This window comes from Nansenia antarctica (assembly GCF_963989245.1).
Source record: "Nansenia antarctica genome assembly, chromosome: 1".
Lineage (NCBI taxonomy): Eukaryota > Metazoa > Chordata > Actinopteri > Argentiniformes > Microstomatidae > Nansenia > Nansenia antarctica.
This window is the reverse complement of record NC_137674.1, coordinates 22,120,706-22,143,205: the sequence shown is the minus strand read 5'-3', so window position 1 is coordinate 22,143,205 and position 22,500 is coordinate 22,120,706. Positions and strand designations below refer to the sequence as shown.

The window sequence follows — 22,500 nt, the reverse complement described above, 5'->3', positions numbered from 1 at the left end:
GATTGGCTGGTGTTCTGGTGTGTTTCAGTATTAAAGCCTGTGATTGGCTGGTTGTCTGGTGTGTTTCAGTATTATAGCCTGTGATTGGCTGGTTGTCTGGTGTGTTTCAGTATTAAAGCCTGTGATTGGCTGGTTTCAGATGCAGACAACGAGAGGTGTGACCAGTACACAGACTGCTACAGCTGCACCGCCAACACCAACGGCTGCCAGTGGTGCGGCGTCCAGTGTGTCTCGCTGGCCAGCAACTGCACTGCTGCTGCGGTGAGTAAGGCTGGGGGCTGGTCTGGGGCTGGTCTGGGACTGAGTTTGGGGCTGGTCTGGGGCTGGGTTTGGGGCTGGTCTGGGGCTGGGTTTGGGGCTGGTCTGGGGCTGGGGGGGGCTGGGTTTGGGGCTGGGCTGGGTTTGGGGCTGGTCTGGGGCTGGGTTTGGGGCTGGTCTGGGACTGGGTTTGGGGCAGGGTTTGGGGCTGGTCTGGGGCTGGTCTGGGACTGGGTTTGGGGCTGGTCTGGGACTGGGTTTGGGGCTGGTCTGGGACTGGGTTTGGGGCTGGTCTGGGACTGGGGGCTGGAGCTGGGGAGGGCTGGGCAGAATGATTCCTCTGTGTAGCACCAGAGAACATGAATGCGTGCAGTGTGTAACCCTCCTCCCCGTGTCAGTGTGGGTTAGGGTTAGCTCTGATGCAGTGTAGAGTCGTACGTGTCAGTATGGGTTAGGGTTAGTGTTAGGTTGTCATGGAGACAGGGTTGGGGTTAGCTCTGATGCAGTGTAGAGTCGTACGTGTCAGTGTGGGTTAGGGTTAGTGTTAGGTTGTCATGGAGACAGGGTTAGGGTTAGCTCTGATGCAGTGTAGAGTCGTACGTGTCAGTGTGGGTTAGGGTTAGTGTTAGGTTGTCATGGAGACAGGGTTAGGGTTAGCTCTGATGCAGTGTAGAGTCGTACGTGTCAGTGTGGGTTAGGGTTAGTGTTAGGTTGTCATGGAGACAGGGTTAGGGTTAGCTCTGATGCAGTGTACAGTCGTATGTGTGTTTGTGTGTGAAGCCCTGTGTGCACGGCCGGCGGGGCAGGGGAGTGACAGTGTTGTGTTTACCCAGTAGGCAGTAGGAGGCGTGTCCCAGAGACAACCCCTCCTACATCCAGGGGAGTGACAGTGTTGTGTTAACTTAAAAAAACAAAAACTTTATTCTACCAATTCTCATTTACAATGACGATCTGGCCAATTGGCAGAACAGAGGCAAGTCTGTACACAAAACACAACACAGTATATACGATATAAAACACAACCCAATATATACAATATAAAACATGAGTGCGATACACGACAAGTATCGAAAACATCATCACAACACAGTATGTAAAGACAGCAGGGACCAGGGGGAAGTTATCTTAAAAGCAGGTGCAGTGATCCGAGACAACATCTAAAAGTGAGTGTTTAAAAGTGGGTAACGCGATTAGAGTGGTGAGTTTTAGTGCCAACTGCAACGCATTCCAGTCAGTGGGGGCAGCAAACTGAAAAGAATGACGGCCAAAGGATGTGCGGACTTTGGGGGGGACCAGAGTGATATATTTGTTGGAGCGGAGATTGCGTGTGCTGGATGAGAAGTTCAGTAGTAAGCAGAGGTAGCAGGGGGATTTGCCGATGATGGATTTATAGATGAACTGATACCAGTGGGTCAGTCGCCTGGTGTGGAGTGCTGGCCAGTTGACTTGGGAGTACAGGTCGCAGTGATGTGTGTTGAAAGGGGCCCCAGTGACAAAGCGGATGGCAGTGTGATGGATGACGTCCAGTTTATTGAGAAGGTTTTTGGGGGCAATCCTGTAAATGATATCTCCATAGTCCAGAATTGGCAGGATGGTCATTTTTACCAAAGTGTGTTTTGCAGAGTGGGTGAAGGAAGCTTTATTGCGGTACAGGAAACCAATTCTTGTTCTGACTTTGGTGAGTAGGTTATTGATGTGGGTTTGGAAGGAGAGTGAACTATCGAGCCATATACCTAGATATTTGTATGTGTTGACAAATTCTAGTACTGACCCAGCCAGTGAGGTGATTTTTGGGGGACAGGAGACTTGGGGTAGGGTCCGATTGAAGATCATGCATTTAGTTTTATCGGTGTTTAGGAGAAGATGGAGGTTGGAGAAGGCATATTGGATGCTATTAAAGCTGTGTTGGAGGTCGGTCAGGGCAGTGTTCAGAGAGGGGCCAGACGTGTAAAGAATGGTGTCGTCGGCGTACAGATGGATGTAAGAGTTGCCAGCCGCGTGAGCAATGTTATTTATAAAAATATTAAATAGTGTTGGACCCAGAATGGAGCCCTGGGGGACACCCATGGACAGGGACATTGGGTCAGACAGCAGGCCTTAAGCTCTCACAGACTGCACACGACCAGAGAAGTAGTTGCTAAACCATGCCAGGCATTCCTCTGCCTTTGCCAGGTCAATAAATACAGCTACACAGTAGTGCTTAGAGTCAAAGGTGCATATGATGTCGTTTAGCACTTTAAGAGTTGCAGAGACACAGCCGTAGCCAGATCTAAAGCCGGATTGCGTAGTGCTGAAAATACTATAGGACTCCAGATGGTGGGTGAGCTGATTGTTGACCAGTTTCTCTAAGACTTTAGAGAGGCAGGGTAGGATGGATATGGGCCTATAACAGTTTAGGTCTAACTTGTCACCTCCCTTGAAGAGTAGGATGACAGCATCAGATTTCCAGTCCATGGGGAATTCTGAGGTTTGCAGGGAGAGGTTGAACAGACAGGTGATGGGGACTGAGACAATGTGAGCTGCTAATTTCAGATAGAAAGGGTCCAGATCATCCAGCCCGGCTGATTTATAAGGGTCCAGTTTAAGCAACTCCCTGAGCACCTCACTCTCCTCTACTGGCTGGAAGGAGAAGCACGGAGTGCTTGGGGGGGGACCAGTGCTAGGGGTTGAGGCAGCATGATTGACAGTGGGAGTGGGAGTGGGTGTAGCAGTAAAAGCATGACCAGCCCTAACAAAGTGCATGTTAAAACAGTCCACCATGGAGGCTTTATCTGAGATGACAATGTCCTCAGATTTGATTGCCGTGGGTAGTTGAGAGGATGTGTTTTTATTTTCCATGATTTTGACAGTCTTCCAAAACTGTTTGGGGTCGGATCCGCATGTCGAGAATTGATGTTTGATGTAAAAATCTGCTTTTGTTTTCCTGATCGACTGGGTGCATTTGTTCCTTAGCTCCCTGAAGGATTGCCAGTCAGAGGTGTTTTTGCCGGCTTTACGCCATAGCAGGTGTTTTTGCCGGATCAGCTCAGACAGTTCAGACAGGGGGCCGTGGGGCAGTACGAGGCGTGTCCCAGAGACAACCCCTCCTACGTCCAGGGGAGTGACAGTGTTGCAGTGTTTCCTCCAGGAATTTTTACATTGGTGGCGGATAGCCGTACGCGCGCGCGGTATTTTTTCGCGTGCACGCGCACGCGTCTTTTTTTTTTTTTTTTTTTTTTTTCAAACAACGACCTCATTTCAGCCAAAACTAGAGGATGGCCAAAAAATATATAATGAATATACAGAATATAAACTTGTGACTGACAGTCACATACACACACACAAAGATCATCAGCTATAATATAATACGAAGTAGGCCTACATGAGCACAAAAGCGGCTAACGTTACTGATTAACTGTTTACTGTAGTGCAGAGAGATGGTAGTCGTAGGCGGCGTATCAAATGACAAAGCTAAACGTTTAATGAAGGACATGAACGATTGTCAACAACACACTCAAGCAGTAAATAGAACAGTCTAAACAACTTGGGTACTACGCACTCAACTGCGGACGGAACAATACTCTCAACCTATAGTTCCGTGCGTGAATTATGTCAACCCACCACATTACAGAAGTAAAATCACAGTCAGATGGAGCATTCGGTAAACAGCTGAGTATCAGCTGAGTTAAAGAAAACAAACTCTTACCTTTGATGACACACACATCAGCCCTGTTTTCCCGTACTTCTCCCGTGTGTCTCTGAAGGTCCAAATGTTCCCTGAATTTTAGCTGCATGTTTTTCCAGCATGTAATTCCGTTGTCAATAAAAAAATCGTCTCCCCTTCTTTTCCCCTTGACAATCCTGTGTCGTTGCTAAAGTGACTTAGTGATAAGAATAGTTTTTTGACTTGCTAATGTCTGCTGATACACCAACACAGCTAGCCGATGCTGATGGCTCTCCCGCTGTAGTTGTAGTTGTAGCTGGTGGTGGTGGTACCCCGCCATAAACGCTGTTAGCTGATCCACCACCTAGCTTCTTTGGTCCTGCCAGCCATGCAGTTTCGGGTCGCTCATAGCCACTGCTAGCTTCAGCAATGTTTGAAGTGTCTGGGACATCTTTTTTCTTGAAAAATCCATCCATCTGTCGCTGTTTTCGTTTACTTTTTCGAAGAAGCTCTCTGGACTGCAGCTGCTCCCGCGTTAGCATTAGCATCCATTTTTTCTTCTCCCTTCTCACCGTCACGAGCTCAAATGACACTTGTCGGCCGATCTAACTCTTAACACTCACTTACAGGACTTCTGACACCATGTCGTGTTATTCTATTAAACATACACGTGAGTCCTTCTGTATTTCAATGTAAGTGTCTTTATTTTAACTCGCTCTGTAAGCTCTACAATACCGGTCTCTTGTTGTCTCGTCGTAACCTGCCCACCTGACCTGGGGGGTATTCCATCAACGTCGCTAAAGGAAAATCCTGGCTTATTTTTGATAACTCTCGCGAGACCTATCAGAATATGCCTGGATATTTTTAAGAACTCTCGCGAGATTTATCAGACTAAACCTGGATTTTCCCTTTAGCGATGTTGATGGAATACCCCCCTGATGTCACTACGGTGGCCTGTACACAATAACAATAATACCACAGTTCACATTTAGACCAATCAGGAGCCCTTGTGTCACGTCGTCAACTGAATGTCATTAATCTGATTTTGGATCAGCGGTTAGAGAGAGATGGGCGTGGATTTAGGTGCACTTTTAGTCAACATCCATTATAGCGCTGATCTAGGATCAGATATATTTTAATCAGCTAAAATGTTCAGATTTGTTATTTTAGTTTTGAGATTTTATTATTTTTTTTGTGTGGACTGAATCAATTCGTGGCGGAGGAAATTCATTCGTGGCGGCCCGCCACCAATAAATGCATGTAGAGGAAACACTGTGTTGTGTTTACCCAGGGGGCCGTGGGGCAGTACGAGGCGTGTCCCAGAGACAACCCCTCCTACGTCTGCAACAAGAAGACCAGCTGCCGCAGCTGCGCCCAGGACCAGACCTGCCAGTGGGAACCCAGGAACCAGGAGTGCATCTCCCTGCCTGGTACGGTCTCCATGACAACCTGACCCTGACCCTGTCACCATGGCAACATAACCCTGACCCTGTCACCATGACACCTAACCCTAACCCTGTCTCCATGACAACCTAACACTAACCCTGTCACCATGACACCTAACCCTGCTTTCATCTGTGTACAACCACACTTCACATTTACATTTGAACATTTTTAAAAGATGGTGTCATCACAAGCCACTTACAATGAAACAAGTCTGGAGTGACTCAGGACCGTGAGGTATGTAGGAGTGACTCAGGACTGTGAGGTAGTAAGAGTCTTACTCCAGCGCACAAGTAGAGGTGGTGTTCCCAGGTGGGATTTGAATGAATGAATGAATGAACGAACGAACGAACGAATGAATGAATGAACGAATGAATTCATTAATTTATTTGACAGGTTTTTATAACGGGGTGTACAGTTATCTAAGAAGCTCCACCAGGCCCACCTCCACCACCCCGACACAGTCACACTAATGTGTTCTCCTAGTAGTACCAGTTACCTGGTAGGTAACTGCCCTAACCCTGTCCCCCCCCCTCCCCCCCCCCTCAGAGAACATCTGTGGGGAGAGCTGGCACCTGGTAGGAAACTCGTGTCTGAAGTTCCTGACGGCGAAGGACTCGTACGACAACGCCAAGCTGTCCTGCCGCTCCCACAGCGCGGTGCTGGCCTCCCTGACCTCCCAGGACAAGGTGGACTACGTCCTGAAGGAGCTGCAGGTCATGAGCGTGCTGGTGAGCAGGGTAGTACAGGTGTTAGTACAGGTGATAGTACAGGGAGGTGTTAGTACAAGGTGGACTACGTCCTGAAGGAGCTGCAGGTCATGAGCGTGCTGGTGAGCAGGGTAACAGCAGCGCATGGTCGCTATGGTTACTGTCGTCGTGTTTCCACAAACCATTCGCCATCTCTGATTCGCATTAGAAATGTATGGAAACGCCTTCATTTGAATGAACTTCCTCTAATTCACACACAAGTTTGTTACGCTCGTTCGTTTGAGGAGGTTTTTGCCTGGAGGTTTTTGCCTCATGTGAATCAGAGTTAACGCTCACAGAGTTAGATGCAAACAGGTCTGCAGAATAAACTCTGACGTAGTGAACATTCAACTCACGTGACTCAACTGTCTCCTGCGTCTCTGGACTGTCTGCCACATGGCCGATGCTTCTGACACGCAAGGATTATTATTATAACTTTCCCAAGTGAAACTAATTCCTGAATTACGTAGCCTAGCCTAGCCTAGCTTATTCGCTCTAAACCAGTAAATGGAAACACGCATAATTCGCAGTCATGATTATTTTTTCCTTGCGAACTTTGAAAAACTAGCTTAAAATACGCTAGACACTGTTCATTCAGCCCTATGCTCAACACAGTCATTTCTTTGTTTTGTTTTGCGTCCTCTCTTTTACAGTTTTTTCTTAGGTTCCTCTTTTTTATACTGTACTGTCCTTTTTGTTTTTGTTTTGTGTTGTTCTAAACATTTTAAATTGGGTGATTTTATACTTTCAACAGTTTGTTTATTGCCCTGCTGTCTAACTGACGCGGCCGTGGTGTGTGTGTGTGTGTGTGTCTCTCTCTCTGTGTGTGTGTGTGTGTGTGTGTGTGTGTAGTACAAGGCGGTGGTGACTCCCTGGGTGGGCCTGAGGAAGATCAACGTGTCGTACTGGTGTTGGGAGGACATGTCTCCGTTCGCTAACGCGTCCCTGCAGTGGCTGCCCGGGGAGCCCAGCGACGCCGGGTTCTGTGGCTACCTGGCCGAGCCCAACGCCACCGGGCTAAAGGCCCAAACCTGCATCAGCCCCGTGAACGGCAGCCTGTGTGAACGCCCAGGTACACACACACACACACACACACACACACACTGTATATATATATACACACACACACACACACACTGTATATATATACACACACACACACACACACACACACACACACACACACGCACACTGTATATTCACACACATGCACACGCACACGCACACTGTATATACACACACACACACCTTCCTCAGCCAATCACAGCTCTGTTCTCTGTCTCCTCAGCCAATCACAGCTCTGTTCTCTGTCTCCTCAGCCAATCACAGCTCTGTTCTATGTCTCCTCAGCCAATCACAGCTCTGTTCTCTGTCTCCTCAGCCAATCACAGTGCTAAGCAGTGCCGGACCCCCTGCGCCCTGCGGGGGACCTGCACCGAGTGCACCAGCAGCAGCTCAGAGTGCATGTGGTGCAGCAACATGCGCCAGTGTGTCGACTCCAACGCCTACGTGGCATCCTTCCCCTTCGGACAGTGTATGGAGTGGTACACCATGAACAGCTGCCCCCGTAAGAACTACCCCCTCTCTACTACCCCTACACCCCCCCTACACCCCCCCTGGTACACCATGAACAGCTGCCCCCGTAAGAACTACCCCCTCTCTACTACCCCTAGAACTACCCCTACACCCCCCCTGGTACACCATGAACAGCTGCCCCTGTAAGACCCCCCTACCCCTACACCCCCCCTGACCTCCCCTGGTACACCATGAACAGCTGCCCCTGTAAGACCCCCCCTCTACCCCTACACCCCCCTGACCTCCCCTGGTACACCATGAACAGCTGCCCCCGTAAGACCCCCCCTCTACCCCTACACCCCCCCTCACCATCCCCTAACCCCCCCACACCCCCCTGACCTCCCCTGGTACACCATGAACAGCTGCCCCCGTAACACTGACCCCTGTGGTTGATTGGTGCTCTCTCTTTCTGTGTGTGTGTGTGTGTGTGTGTGTGTGTGTGTGTGCCTGTGTGTTTGCCTGTGTGTGTGTGTGTGTGTGTGTGTGTGTGTGTGTGTGTGTGTGAGACAGCAGAGAACTGTTCTGGGTACAGGACGTGCGGTCAGTGTCTGGAGCAGCCGGGGTGCGGGTGGTGTTCTGACCCCAGCAACACGGGGCGGGGCCAGTGCATCGAGGGCTCGTACCGGGGGCCGTTCCAGACCTCTGTCCCCGCCCCCTCCACACTGCCCGGCCCCCCCGGGCCCCCCACCCCCCCCACCCAGCCAGCCCTGAACATCAGCATGTGTCCCCACGAGGCCAAATACAACTGGTCCTTCATCCACTGTCCAGGTAGGTGTTATAGGTCTGTCCAGGTAGGAGTTAGAGGTCTGTCCAGGTAGGAGTTAGAGGTCTGTCCAGGTAGGAGTTAGAGGTCTGTCCAGGTAGGAGTTAGAGGTCTCTCCAGGTAGGAGTTAGAGGTCTCTCCAGGTAGGAGTTAGAGGACTGTCCAGGTAGGAGTTAGAGGTCTCTCCAGGTAGGAGTTAGAGGTCTGTCCAGGTAGGAGTTAGAGGTCTGTCCAGGTAGGAGTTAGAGGTCTGTCCAGGTAGGAGTTAGAGGACTAACCTGTCCAGGTAGGAGTTAGAGGTCTGTCCAGGTAGGAGTTAGAGGTCTGTCCAGGTAGGAGTTAGAGGTCTGTCCAGGTAGGAGTTAGAGGTCTGTCCAGGTAGGAGTTAGAGGACTTACCTGTCCAGGTAGGAGTTAGAGGTCTGTCCAGGTAGGAGTTAGAGGTCTGTCCAGGTAGGAGTTAGAGGTCTGTCCAGGTAGGAGTTAGAGGTCTGTCCAGGTAGGAGTTAGAGGTCTCTCCAGGTAGGAGTTAGAGGACTGTCCAGGTAGGAGTTAGAGGTCTGTCCAGGTAGGAGTTAGAGGTCTGTCCAGGTAGGAGTTAGAGGACTTACCTGTCCAGGTAGGAGTTAGAGGTCTGTCCAGGTAGGAGTTAGAGGTCTGTCCAGGTAGGAGTTAGAGGACTTACCTGTCCAGGTAGGAGTTAGAGGTCTGTCCAGGTAGGAGTTAGAGGTCTGTCCAGGTAGGAGTTAGAGGTCTGTCCAGGTAGGAGTTAGAGGTCTGTCCAGGTAGGAGTTAGAGGACTGTCCAGGTAGGAGTTAGAGGTCTGTCCAGGTAGGAGTTAGAGGTCTGTCCAGGTAGGAGTTAGAGGACTGTCCAGGTAGGAGTTAGAGGACTGTCCAGGTAGGAGTTAGAGGTCTGTCCAGGTAGGAGTTAGAGGACTGTCCAGGTAGGAGTTAGAGGACTGTCCAGGTAGGAGTTAGAGGACTGTCCAGGTAGGAGTTAGAGGTCTGTCCAGGTAGGAGTTAGAGGTCTGTCCAGGTAGGAGTTAGAGGTCTGTCCAGGTAGGAGTTAGAGGTCTGTCCAGGTAGGAGTTAGAGGTCTGTCCAGGTAGGAGTTAGAGGTCTGTCCAGGTAGGAGTTAGAGGACTGTCCAGGTAGGAGTTAGAGGTCTGTCTAGGTAGGAGTTAGAGGACTGTCCAGGTAGGAGTTAGAGGACTGTCCAGGTAGGAGTTAGAGGTCTGTCCAGGTAGGAGTTAGAGGTCTGTCCAGGTAGGAGTTAGAGGTCTGTCCAGGTAGGAGTTAGATGACTTACCTGTCCAGGTAGGAGTTAGAGGACTTACCTGTCCAGGTAGGAGTTAGAGGACTTACCTGTCCAGGTAGGAGTTAGAGGTCTGTCCAGGTAGGAGTTAGAGGTCTGTCCAGGTAGGAGTTAGAGGTCTGTCCAGGTAGGAGTTAGAGGTCTGTCCAGGTAGGAGTTAGAGGACTGTCCAGGTAGGAGTTAGAGGACTGTCCAGGTAGGAGTTAGAGGACTAACCTGTCCAGGTAGGAGTTAGAGGTCTGTCCAGGTAGGAGTTAGAGGACTGTCCAGGTAGGAGTTAGAGGTCTGTCCAGGTAGGAGTTAGAGGTCTGTCCAGGTAGGAGTTAGAGGTCTGTCCAGGTAGGAGTTAGAGGACTGTCCAGGTAGGAGTTAGAGGTCTGTCCAGGTAGGAGTTAGAGGACTGTCCAGGTAGGAGTTAGAGGTCTGTCCAGGTAGGAGTTAGAGGACTTACCTGTCCAGGTAGGAGTTAGAGGTCTGTCCAGGTAGGTGTTAGAGGACTGTCCAGGTAGGTGTTAGAGGTCTGTCCAGGTAGGAGTTAGATGTCTGTCCAGGTAGGTGTTAGAGGTCTGTCCAGGTAGGAGTTAGAGGACTTACCTGTCCAGGTAGGAGCAGCATGTTGTGTTGTCTGTGTTGTGTGTTGTCGGTGTTTTCCGCTACCCAGACTCCGATGTTTTCAAGCTCTGAGCTTAGAGTGTCTTGAGTGTCTAACCCTAACTACCTTGTCTGGGTGGGAAACAAGCAAAGCAGAATCTTCTGCATATAAATATAACTGACAAGACAGAAAATAACTGACAGGCTACGTTCATATATATACACATATCATTAATATAAAAAAGAAATAAAAGAGGCCCCAGCACACTCCCCTGAGGTACTCCACAATGTGTAACTGAGGGTTGTGTCTCCTGCAGCGTGCCAGTGTAACTGAGGGTGTGTGTGTGTGTGTGTGTGTGTGTGTGTGTGTGTGTGTTGCAGCGTGCCAGTGTAACGGCCACAGCCCCTGCGTCAACCAGAGTGTGTGTGAGCAGTGTGAGGACCTGACCACCGGGCGGCAGTGTGAGAGCTGCGTGGCTGGTTACTACGGCGACCCCACCAACGGAGGCAGCTGCCAGCGTGAGTGACTGATGGGGGGGTGAGGGTTGTACAACAGCCATTCTTCTTCTATCACGACGACTGATTACTCTTCCTGCTACGACTGGTGGATTGATGATTCACTTGCTTAGTCAAATGTATTGATTGTAAGTCGCTTTGGAATAAGGCGTCTGCTAAATGCCAATAATGTAAATGTAAATAACAAGTCGGTTATGGGACACCCCAACACCTGGTTGTAACTGCGGTGTTATTAGGAGAAGTGATGTACAGTCCAGTAGGCCAGGTGTGAAAGTTTGAGATGATGATGATGATGATGATGATGATGATGATGATGATGATGATGTTGAGGATGATGATGTTGAGAATGATGATGTTGATGATGATGTTGTCCTCCCCAGCCTGTAAGTGTAACGGCCATGCGGGGGGATGTGTAACCCTGTTCTCTCTCTTTGATGATGATGATGATGAAGATGTTGTCTCTCCCCAGCCTGTAAGTGTAACGGCCATGCGGGGATGTGTAACCCCAACAACGGGAAGTGCTTCTGCACCACCAAGGGCATCAAGGGCGACCGCTGCCACCTGTAAGTCCTCCTCCCTCCCCCCTCCTCCCTCCCTCCCTGCCTCCCTCCTCCTCCCCCCTCCCTCCCTCTGCCACCTGTAAGTCCTCCCCCCTCCCCCTCCCTCCCTCCCTCACACCTCCTCTCCTCCCCCCTCCCTCCCTCCCTCCTGCCTCCTCCTCACATCTCCTCTCCTCCTCACACCTCCTTTCCTCCCCACACCTCCTCTCCTCCCTCCCCCCTCCCTCTCTCCTCCCTCCCTCCTCCCCACACCTCCTCTCCTCACACCTCCTCTCCTCCCCACACCTCCTCCCTCCTCCCTCCTCTCCTTCTCACACCTCCTCTCCTCCCTCCCCCCTCCCTCTCTCCTCCCTCCCTCCTCCTCACACCTCCTCTCCTCCCCACACCTCCTCTCCTCCTCACACCTCCTCTCCTCCCTCCCTCCTCTCCTTCTCACACCTCCTCTCCTCCCTCCCCCTCCTCTCCTTCTCACACCTCCTCTCCTCCCCACACCTCCTCTCCTCCCTCCCTCTCTCCTCCCTCCCTCCTCCCCACACCTCCTCTCCTCACACCTCCTCTCCTCCCTCCCCCCTCCTCTCCTTCTCACACCTCCTCTCCTCCCTCCCTCCTCTCCTCCCCACACCTCCTCTCCTCCCCACACCTCTCCTCCTCACACCTCCTCTCCTCCCTCCTCCCCACACCTCCTCTCCTCCCCACACCTCCTCTCCTCCTCACACCTCCTCTCCTCCCTCCTCCCCACACCTCCTCTCCTCCCCACACGTCCTCTCCTCCTCACACCTCATCTCCTCCCTCCTCCCCACACCTCCTCTCCTCCTCACACCTCCTCTCCTCCCTCCCTCCTCTCCTCCTCACCAGTGTTGCCACAGTTACTTTGAAAAAGTATTCTGATTACTGATTACTGATTACTCCTTTAAAAAGTAATCTAGTTACTTTACTGATTACTTGATTTAAAAAGTAACTAAGTTAGATTACTAGTTACTTTTTTAGTTACTATTGGCAGCTGCCTAGGCACCCGACCCCCCCCCCCCCCCCCCGCAACATAAAAATGAAAACTGGTTTTGCCAAAACTCACTTTATTTTAACAGTAACTTAAATTACATAATTAAACTTTAAACAATAACTTAAAACAACAAAATAAAGAGTCTTTCTTTGCCTCACCCAACATAAATACTTGTTTTTAAACAATAAAATAAATATAATCTTTATTTAACACAGTAACTAGCAAGGAGTGGTTTCACAAAACCTAAAACCTACCCTGACCATTCAGATATGATCCTAATATAATCCTAATCCTAAACTGGGTGAGTCTGAGTTTATCAATGAAGAGTGAACTCAGCTGTCAAGACTGGAAGGAGGCCATGAACACGCTATGGAGGCCATGAACACGCTATGGAGGCCATGAACACGCTATGGAGGCCATGAACACACTATGAGTGAAACAGTGGAAAGGGGCGAGTAAACCAGTGGTTGTATCTCATTAACAGAAGCTTCTCAAACCTCTTGTCAGAAAGTCTGTTCCTTCTAGGCGTGAGCACCAAACCTCCCAGACTAAAGAGCCGCTCTACAGGAGCGCTAGATGGGGTTGGAGTGTTATACTTCAAGAAAATGTTCTTAATGTTTGGATACTGATTCAGAATCTGAAGCTCATGCCCTGACCTCAAGTAGTCCATGACTTCCTTTTCTGCCGAGTAGGTCTCCTCTGGCTCCGCCTCAAAAGCAAAAAAGTCCATCTCGCCTTGGTTGGCAGTCGTGGTGGGTACACTGGCAGGGCTCTGTGCTGCAGGAGCAGTTTTGCGACATTATGCTGTGAGAAGCTCCTTTACTTGCTCCCTCCTACCTTCATCTCTCAGCCATCGGAGTTTGAATTTTGGACAACTAGCAGCTGCGAGAAGGGCATCTTTGTTGTCCAGCACACTGGCAAAACGAGTCTGGATAGCCTGAAAGATATAATTTGATATGTTTATTATTATCTAGTTGTAGCCTATAAGGTCTATTATTTATACCTTTATTTACTAATTATGTATGCAATTAGTTTGTGCAACTGACAACCTACATACTGCAGTATGGTGTGACTCTGCTCCATGTTCATGAATAGTGCAATGAAAATGTATTTATTTATCTTTAAGATGGAACAACATAGCATACCTGCACTATGGCATCTGGAAGGCCTGCAGTCATCTTGGATAGGGTGTCTTTCACAGCAAGGGTCTTCTGCATCAGGACTTCAAGTGTGGGCAGTAAAGTCCCATACGGACAGTCACCTTGTAGGATATCCAGTGCTATAGTTAGAGGCTTCATGACGGTACAGTACTCATGCAGGTACTGGTACTCCTGGTCTTTGAAGCACTTCACTCCCAGCTTGTTGCACAGAGTAGTCAGCTCATTCATGGGGATTTCTGCGATTCTCTTTATGGCTTCGTAAAAGGAATTCCACCTTGTGGATGTCGGTACCAGGAGCTTTCTTTTGTTAACCTCCTCCACCGTTTCTGACGCAACGGTAGATCGGCTTGCTTTCGTCCAGAGAGCTGTGCATTTTGCTGTGCTGCTCCTATACACAGCCTTGCTCTCTGGTTTGGAAGTGATGTACTTCTCCACATCACTTGTAGAAATAAGGTTGAGGGTATGTGAAGCACACCTTTGGTGCGGGGGAAGAATCAGCTGGCCATCACTATCATCCTCAGCTGATAGGATTTCTGACACATCTAAAAAAGTGACATCATCCGTGGCCTCCTCCACCGTCTCATCATCGGACTCTGTGACAGCAGGCTGATAGACTTGAAATGCCTTGACAAAGTTAGATCCATTATCTGTCACTGTTGCTACTACTTTGTTGATTAGTCCATATGAAGAGTGAATGTTTTCGATTTCTGCACCAATAACATCATACGTGTGTCTACCGCGGATTCTCCTACACGCCAATGCAGCCTTGTTGCGGTCTAATGTGGATCTACTAATCCAGTGGAGCGTTACTCCCATATAGCTCCTATTGTTAGCTGTCCAAATGTCCGCTGTAGTTGACACATAGTCGACCTCGTTCAGCGCAGCCTTCAGATGTTTTTCCATCTCTGCATACTCCTTCTCCAAGTACGAAGAAAAAGATGTTCTGTGAGGTAGCTCGGCATTGGTAGTAGTGGGGATCTTGTTAATGATGGCACGGAAAGAGGGCGAGTCAACTGTGTTTATGGGCAGCATTTCCTCTACAACATACCGCCCGACCAATTTATTCAACTCTCCCACACTTACAGGTTGTGATTTTGTAGGCCTACTGAAGTCCAGCTTTTGTTGCTTGAGCGGTGTGGGACCTCCCGCAGAAGTCGAGGCCGCGGTCTCTGGGACTTTCTCCGCGAGCTTGACTGTGCTGTGCAGAGATTCCAAATGTTTCTTTAAATTTGATGTTGTGGTTTTACCACAGGACAATATTTTCTTTCCAGCACAGAGTGTACAACGAACATTTATGTTCTTGTCATCCTTTGCTGACACAAACTCAAAATAATCCCTATATTTCCAGCTATTTAACGCATATCTCTGTTCTCGCTCCATTATACGCTTCTGTTTACACTGTGCAATCAGCGTGGTGATACACGTGAGCGATTCTGCTGCACCTCGTGTTGAAAACGTGATCACTGACGTCACTCCCCAAGACGCGAGAAAAGCAATAAATGTTTGTTTACTATCGAACATTACAAAGAAATACTGCATTTAGCCTAAGTTATGAGGTAGTAACGCAATAGTAACGCACAGTCACTCGAATAAGTAACTTTAATCAGATTACTGATTTGGAAATAGTATCGCGATAGAATACTCGTTACTGGGAAAAGTAATCAGATTAGAGTATCGCGATACTTAGTATCGCGTTACCGGCATCACTGCTCCTCACACCTCCTCTCCTCCCTCCCTCCTCTCCTCCTCACACCTCCTCTCCTCCCTCCCTCCTCTCCTCCCCACACCTTCTCTCCTCCCTCCCTCCTCCCCACACCTCCTCTCCTCCCTCCCTCCTCTCCTCCCCACACCTCCTCTCCTCCCTCCCTCCTCTCCTCCCCACACCTCCTCTCCTCCTCACACCTCCTCTCCTCCCTCCCCCCTCCCTTCCTCCTCCCCTCACCTCCTCTCCTCCCCACACCTCTCCTCCCTCCCTCCTCTCCTCCTCACACCTCCTCTCCTCCCTCCCTCCTCTCCTCCCCACACCTCCTCTCCTCCCTCCCTCCTCTCCTCCCTCCTCTCCTCCCCACACCTCCTCTCCTCCCTCCCTCCTCTCCTCCCCACACCTCCTCTCCTCCTCACACCTCCTCTCCTCCCTCCCCCCTCCCTCCCTCCTCCCCTCACCTCCTCTCCTCCCCACACCTCCTCTCCTCCCTCCTCTCCTCCCTCCCTCCTCCCCTCACATCCTCTCCTCCCCGTCAAAGTGCTGCGCCGTTTGTCTCTGTCGCCACCACCCTCCCTCCCTCCTTCTGTCTCTCTTTTCATCCCCCCCCTCCACTCTCTGAATCTGCTTTCTCCACGGTGTCTCTGGGCTCCCGCGGTCTGAAGGTCACAGTGTTTCAGAGTCTCTCGGAGTCGTTCAGGTTGTAGTTTTTCCTCCAGCCTTCCTGTGTGACATATGGATTGTTGTTCACGCCGGCTGGTTGGAATTTAAATCCCCCTCTTTGTCTCCCTTCATCCCTTGTTTTTTTCCCCTTCATCCCTTGTTTTTTTCTCTTTCAGGTGCGAAGTGGAGAACCGTTACCAAGGAAACCCGCTCAAAGGAACATGCTACTGTAAGTGGAATTCCAATTACCGAGAATCACTCTGAGGAATCACTCCTACAGGCTTCCTGCCTTTGTTCAGGCCGACGCCACTGCAGTTACACCACTCTGACAGGACAAGCTGCTCTCTTTATGAGCTACCTTCTTCTCTTCTCAAACAAGAACAGGGGTAGGACAGTGAGGGGGAGGAGAGAGGACAGAACAGGACAGAGAGGACAGAAAGTGACAGAACTTTCACTTTCATTCATAAAATTCACCCCGTCTGTGTTACGAAGCACTTGAGTTTTGGACCACCACCACCACCCCCGTTTGACAGTCGGCCTTCCTTCCTGTCTGCCGTATTCCAACCCCAGACTCTGACTCAACAAACGCTAGGGGCTAGTGGAGACCTAGTGGATATTTAGGATACTCACCTTAGACTGGTGATCAGAAGGTTGTGAGTTCAAATCCCACCTGGGAACACCACCACTAGTGTGCCTTTGAGTAAGACCTGGGAACACCTCCACTAGTGTGTCCTTGAGTAAGACCTGGGAACACCACCACTAGTGTGTCCTTGAGTAAGACCTGGGAACACCACCACTAGTGTGCCCTTGAGTAAGACCTGGGAACACCTCCACTAGTGTGTCCTTGAGTAAGACCTGGGAACACCACCACTAGTGTGTCCTTGAGTAAGACCTGGGAACACCACCACTAGTGTGTCCTTGAGTAAGACCTGGGAACACCACCACTAGTGTATCCTTGAGTAAGACCTGGGAACACCACCACTAGTGTGTCCTTGAGTAAGACCTGGGAACACCACCACTAGTGTGTCCTTGAGTAAGACCTGGGAACACCACCACTAGTTTGTCCTTGAGTAAGACCTGGGAACACCACCACTAGTGTGTCCTTGAGTAAGACCTGGGAACACCACCACTAGTGTGTCCTTGAGTAAGGCCCTTAGCCCTCAGTTACTCCAGGGAGACTGTCTAACCCTCAGTTACTCCAGGAAGACTGTCTAACCCTCAGTTACTCCAGGGAGACTGTCCCTGTGATTTGTAACTGGAAGTCGCTTTGGATAAAAGCTTAATGGTTAAAATGTTAAATGTTAGAGGTAAAGGTGATCATGTGTGTTGTTTCAGACACGCTCCTGATCGACTACCAGTTCACCTTCAGCCTCTCCCAGGAGGACGACCGCTACTACACCGCCATCAACTTTGTAGCCACGCCTGAGGAGGTAGGAGCATACTGACCATAACCATCCATGTGTGTCCTCTGTGTGTCTCTGTATGTCTCTGTGTGTCTCTGTGTGTCTCTGTGTGTCTCTGTGTGTCTCTGAGTGTCTCTGAGTGTCTCTGTGTGTCTGAGTGTCTCTGAGTGTCTCTGTGTGTCCCTGTGTGTCTCTGTGTGTCTCTGTGTGTCTCTGAGTGTCTCTGTGTGTCTCTGTGTGTCCCTGTGTGTCTCTGTGTGTCTCTGTGTGTCTCTGTGTGTCTCTGTGTGTCTCTGAGTGTCTCTGAGTGTCTCTGTGTGTCCCTGTGTGTCTCTGTGTGTCTCTATGTGTCTCTGTGTGTCTCTGAGTGTCTCTGAGTGTCTCTGTGTGTGTGTGTGTCTCTCTGAGTGTCTCTGAGTGTCTCTGTGTGTCTCTGTGTGTCTCTGTGTGTCTCTGAGTGTCTCTGTGTGTCTCTGTGTGTCTCTGTGTGTCTCTGAGTGTCTCTGTGTGTCTCTGTGTCTCTGTGTGTCCTCTCTCTGACCTCTGACCCCTCCCCTCCAGCCTAACCGTGACCTGGACATGTTCATCAACGCCTCCAAGAACTTCAACCTGAACATCACCTGGGCCGCCAGCTTCACAGGTACGTCACCATGGTTACCTCTCTGACACAGGTACGTTACCGTGGTTACCTCTCTAGCCCTGACCCTCTGGACATCACCTGTTTCTCCGGTATGTGGTTTGAGGTGGACCAACATTCAAATAAGCAGAATATCTTCCTCAACTATTTTCAGATTATGACACATCATGTGAAAGCTTACAGTCTCAGACTGGAAGACCCAGACCCAGGTTAGACCTGGTTAGACCTGGTTAGACCTGGTTAGACCCAGGTTAGACCCTGGTTAGACCTGGTTAGACCCTGGTTAGACCCTGGTTAGACCTGGTTAGACCCTGGTTAGACCCTGGTTAGACCTGGTTAGACCCAGGTTAGACCTGGTTAGACCTGGTTAGACCTGGTTAGACCTGGTTAGACCCTGGTTAGACCCTGGTTAGACCTGGTTAGACCCTGGTTAGACCTGGTTAGACCCTGGTTAGACCTGGTTAGACCTGGTTAGACCTGGTTAGACCCTGGTTAGACCCTGGTTAGACCCTGGTTAGACCCTGGTTAGACCTGGTTAGACCCAGGTTAGACCTGGTTAGACCTGGTTAGACCCTGGTTAGACCTGGTTAGACCCTGGTTAGACCTGGTTAGACCTGGTTAGACCTGGTTAGACCTGGTTAGACCTGGTTAGACCTGGTTAGACCTGGTTAGACCTGGTTAGACCCTGGTTAGACCTGGTTAGACCTGGTTAGACCCAGGTTAGACCTGGTTAGACCTGGTTAGACCTGGTTAGACCTGGTTAGACCCTGGTTAGACCCTGGTTAGACCCAGGTTAGACCTGGTTAGACCCTGGTTCGACCTGGTTAGACCTGGTTAGACCCAGGTTAGACCTGGTTAGACCTGGTTAGACCCAGGTTAGACCTGGTTAGACCTGGATAGACCTGGTTAGACCCAGGTTAGACCTGGTTAGACCTGGTTAGACCCAGGTTATGGTGCTTTTCCATCAGCGGCCCGGGTTAGTGCAGTTCGGATCGGTTCGGGTCACTTTTGATCTGTTCTGGTTTTCCATTATACACAAACCGACCCGGACTAGTAGGAGGAGTAGACGATAGTAGGCGGAGTTACGCGTCACACGCAGCCTGGCAAAAAGCTTCCGGGTGTACACAGCAACAGCCGTGATTTTTTTGGAGAGAAAGAGAAAGAGAGAGAGGAAGCTATGTACACATAATAAAGTCATGTTTTTTGAACCCTTAAAACCACTGCCTTCACTTGTCTGCTTTATGAACTGTAGTATCATCATCGGGAAACGCCGACAAGACGCGAATCTACCGGCATTTGACTCATGAGTGAACGGCGAAAATGGCTGGACAGCACAGCAGCAGCGGCCGGGTGAACTCCCGGTTCATCGAGTTTACGGTTAAAAGCATAACTTCTCGGGGTGTCAGCGCGGTGGTTAAGGGCTCAAAATGACCGTAGACAGATGGTGAAGTTAGCAAAGGAGTATTGTGTTTGTACCACCTCCACAGCTGGTGTTATTCACAGACAAACACGGTGCCGTTTGCGGGTTAATAACTTCGGTTTACCGGGGGTTAGGATAACAATTCAAACGTGTCCGGAAAGAGGAGAAGCCAGGGAATTCAAAAGTTTTTGAATGGAGTCGATCCTCCACTCCTATCACCGTGGACACAGCGCGGAGCGAATTCCCTGTTAAAACCGGCATTTGACTCATGAGTGAACGGCGAAAATGGCTGGACAGCACAGCAGCAGCGGCCGGGTGAACTCCCGGTTCATCGAGTTTACGGTTAAAAGCATAACTTCTCGGGGTGTCAGCGCGGTGGTTAAGGGCTCAAAATGACCGTAGACAGATGGTGAAGTTATTAGCAAAGGAGTATTGTGTTTGTACCACCTCCACAGCCGGTGTTATTCACGGACAAACACGGTGCATAATAGCGATTTTTGTGTTGTGCTTGTTGTAAATAAAAGTTATATGATTCATTGAAATGACATTAAACTAAGATAATACGATGGTCAGCATAATTTTCTGAATCTTTATTAATAAGCTATTACAGAAACTGTAGTGACATTTTCCTAGAGTGAATGTGGTATTTCAAGATGGCGGTTAGTGAAGAAATATGGGATGGGACATGGGATGACGATTTCCATTGACCAATCAACGGTGTGCAGCGTCACACGTCACACGCAGCCTGGCAAAAAGACCCGGATATGAAATTGTAGACCCTGGGGTCGATGTGGAGCTAAAGAAGCGAGCCGACCTGGGACCGAACCGACCTGGGACGACTAATGGAAAAGGGGAAAAGAAGCAGACCGAAGCGGGCTGACCCGGGTCAGCACCGGGTCAGCACCGTAGTGGAAAAGCCCCATTAGACTGAGCTGCTACAGAGGAGGTGTCTGTGTCCACGCTGCTGATATCCTCCCTCCTTCTACTCTTCTCCTGCTTTTTTTCTCTCTCTCTAATACTCTCTCTCTCTCTATAACACACTCTCTCTCTCTCTTACACTCTCTCCCTCTCTCTCTCTCTCTCTCTAATACTTTCTCTCTCTCTCTCTCCCTCTCTCTCTCTCTCTCTAATACTCTCTCTCTCTCTTGTACTCTTCCTCTGTCTCTCTCTCTCTCATACTCTCTCTCCCTCTCTCTCTCTCTGTCTCTCTCTGGCTCTCTCTGTCTCTCTCTGTCTCTCTCCCTCTCTCTCTCTCTCTCTCTTTCTCTCTCTCTCTCTCTCCCTCTCTCTCTCTCTCTCTCTCTCTCTCTCTCTCTCTCTCTCTCTCTCTCTCTCTCTCTCTCTCTCTCTCTCTCTCTCTCTCTCCAGCAGGCACCCAGACAGGAGAGGAGATCCCCATCGTGTCGAGGAGCAGCATTAAGGAGTCAAGGACAGCTTCTCCAACGAGAACTTTGACTTCAGGAACAACCCCAACATCACCTTCTTTGTCTACGTCAGCAACTTCACCTGGCCAATCAAGATCCAGGTGAGTCCTGTTCTCCTCCTACTCCTCCTCCTCCTCTTCCTCCTCTTCCTCCTCCTCCTCTTCCTCCTCTTCCTCCTCCTCCTCCTCTTCTTCCTCCTCTTCCTCTTCCTCTTCCTCCTCCTCCTGCTCTTCCTGTTCCTCTTCCTCCTCCTCTTCCTCCTCCTCCTCCTCCCCCCCCCCCTCCTCATCCTCCTCCTCCTCTTCCTCCTCCTCCTCCTACTCCTCCCTCTCCTCCTCCTCCCTCTCCTCCTCCTCCTCCTCCTCCTCTTCCTCCTCCTCCTGATCTTCCTCTTCCTCCTCTTCCTCCTACTCCTCTCTCTCCTCCTCCTCCTCCTCCTCCTCCCTCTTCTCCTCCTCCTCCTCCTCCTCCTCCTCTCAGCGCCCTGGAGAGGTGGGGGTGGTGTAGTTCCTGGGAGAGGTGGGGGTGGTGGTGTAGTTCCTGGGAGAGGGGGTGGTGGTGTAGTTCCTGGAGAGGTGGGGGTGGTGTAGTTCCTGGGAGAGGTGGGGGTGGTATACTTCCTTGGAGAGGTGGGGGTGGGGTAGTTCCTGGGAGAGGTGGGGGTGGTGTAGTTCCTGGGCGAGGTGGGGGTGGTATACTTCCTTGGAGAGGTGGGGGTGGGGTAGTTCCTGGGAGAGGTGGGGGTGGTGTAGTTCCTGGGCGAGGTGGGGTGGTATACTTCCTTGGAGAGGTGGGGGTGGGGTAGTTCCTGGGAGAGGTGGGGGTGGGGTAATTCCTGGTCCAGTGTTCCTACCCAGCCAGCAGTGAATGGACCTCTGTGTGTCTCTGCTTGACTGCTGATGTGTTTATGCAGCCAGCCTCACACACACACACACACACACACACACACACACACACACACACACACACACACACACACACACACACACACCAGTGACACACACACACACACACACACACACACACACACCAGTGTTCACCCCTAGAATGCTGCTAATGTGGAAAGCTTCAGATTTTGGCTCAATATGACGGTGACCAACGCTACACCTCTATACCTCTACACCTCATCACTATCCTAGACACCTCATACACTATCACCTAGACACCTCATACACTATCACCTCGACACCTCATACACTATCACCTCTACACCTCATACACTATCACCTAGACACCTCATACACTATCACCTCCGACACCTCATACACTATCCACCCTCTACACCTCATACACTATCACCTAGACACCTCATACACTATCACCTCTACACCTCATACACTATCACCTCTACACCTCATACACTATCACCTAGACACCTCATACACTATCACCTAGACACCTCATACACTATCACCTCTACACCTCATACACTATCACCTAGACACCTCATACACTATCACCTCTACACCTCATACACTATCACCTCTACACCTCATACACTATCACCTCTACACCTCATACACTATCACCTAGACACCTCATACACTATCACCTAGACACCTCATACCACTATCACCTAGACACCTCATACACTATCACCTCTACACCTCATACACTATCACCTAGACACCTCAGTACACTATCACCTAGACACCTCATACACTATCACCTAGACAC

The 22,500-nt window shown here is 50.2% G+C and overlaps 1 protein-coding gene across 1 annotated transcript in view; it reads left to right on the top strand.

Annotated features, from left to right (window-relative positions):
• Positions 1-22,500, top strand: part of atrn (attractin) — a gene marked incomplete at both ends in the record, with an annotated part of 85,765 nt that overhangs the window by 44,266 nt on the left and 18,999 nt on the right. The window contains 13 exon segments of the mRNA XM_080538806.1: positions 140-261; positions 5,193-5,331; positions 5,894-6,075; positions 6,946-7,165; positions 7,475-7,660; positions 8,179-8,436; positions 10,720-10,857; positions 11,324-11,417; positions 16,116-16,168; positions 17,275-17,369; positions 17,904-17,982; positions 20,768-20,821; positions 20,824-20,924. Coding sequence (XP_080394932.1) covers positions 140-261; positions 5,193-5,331; positions 5,894-6,075; positions 6,946-7,165; positions 7,475-7,660; positions 8,179-8,436; positions 10,720-10,857; positions 11,324-11,417; positions 16,116-16,168; positions 17,275-17,369; positions 17,904-17,982; positions 20,768-20,821; positions 20,824-20,924 — 1,721 coding nt within the window.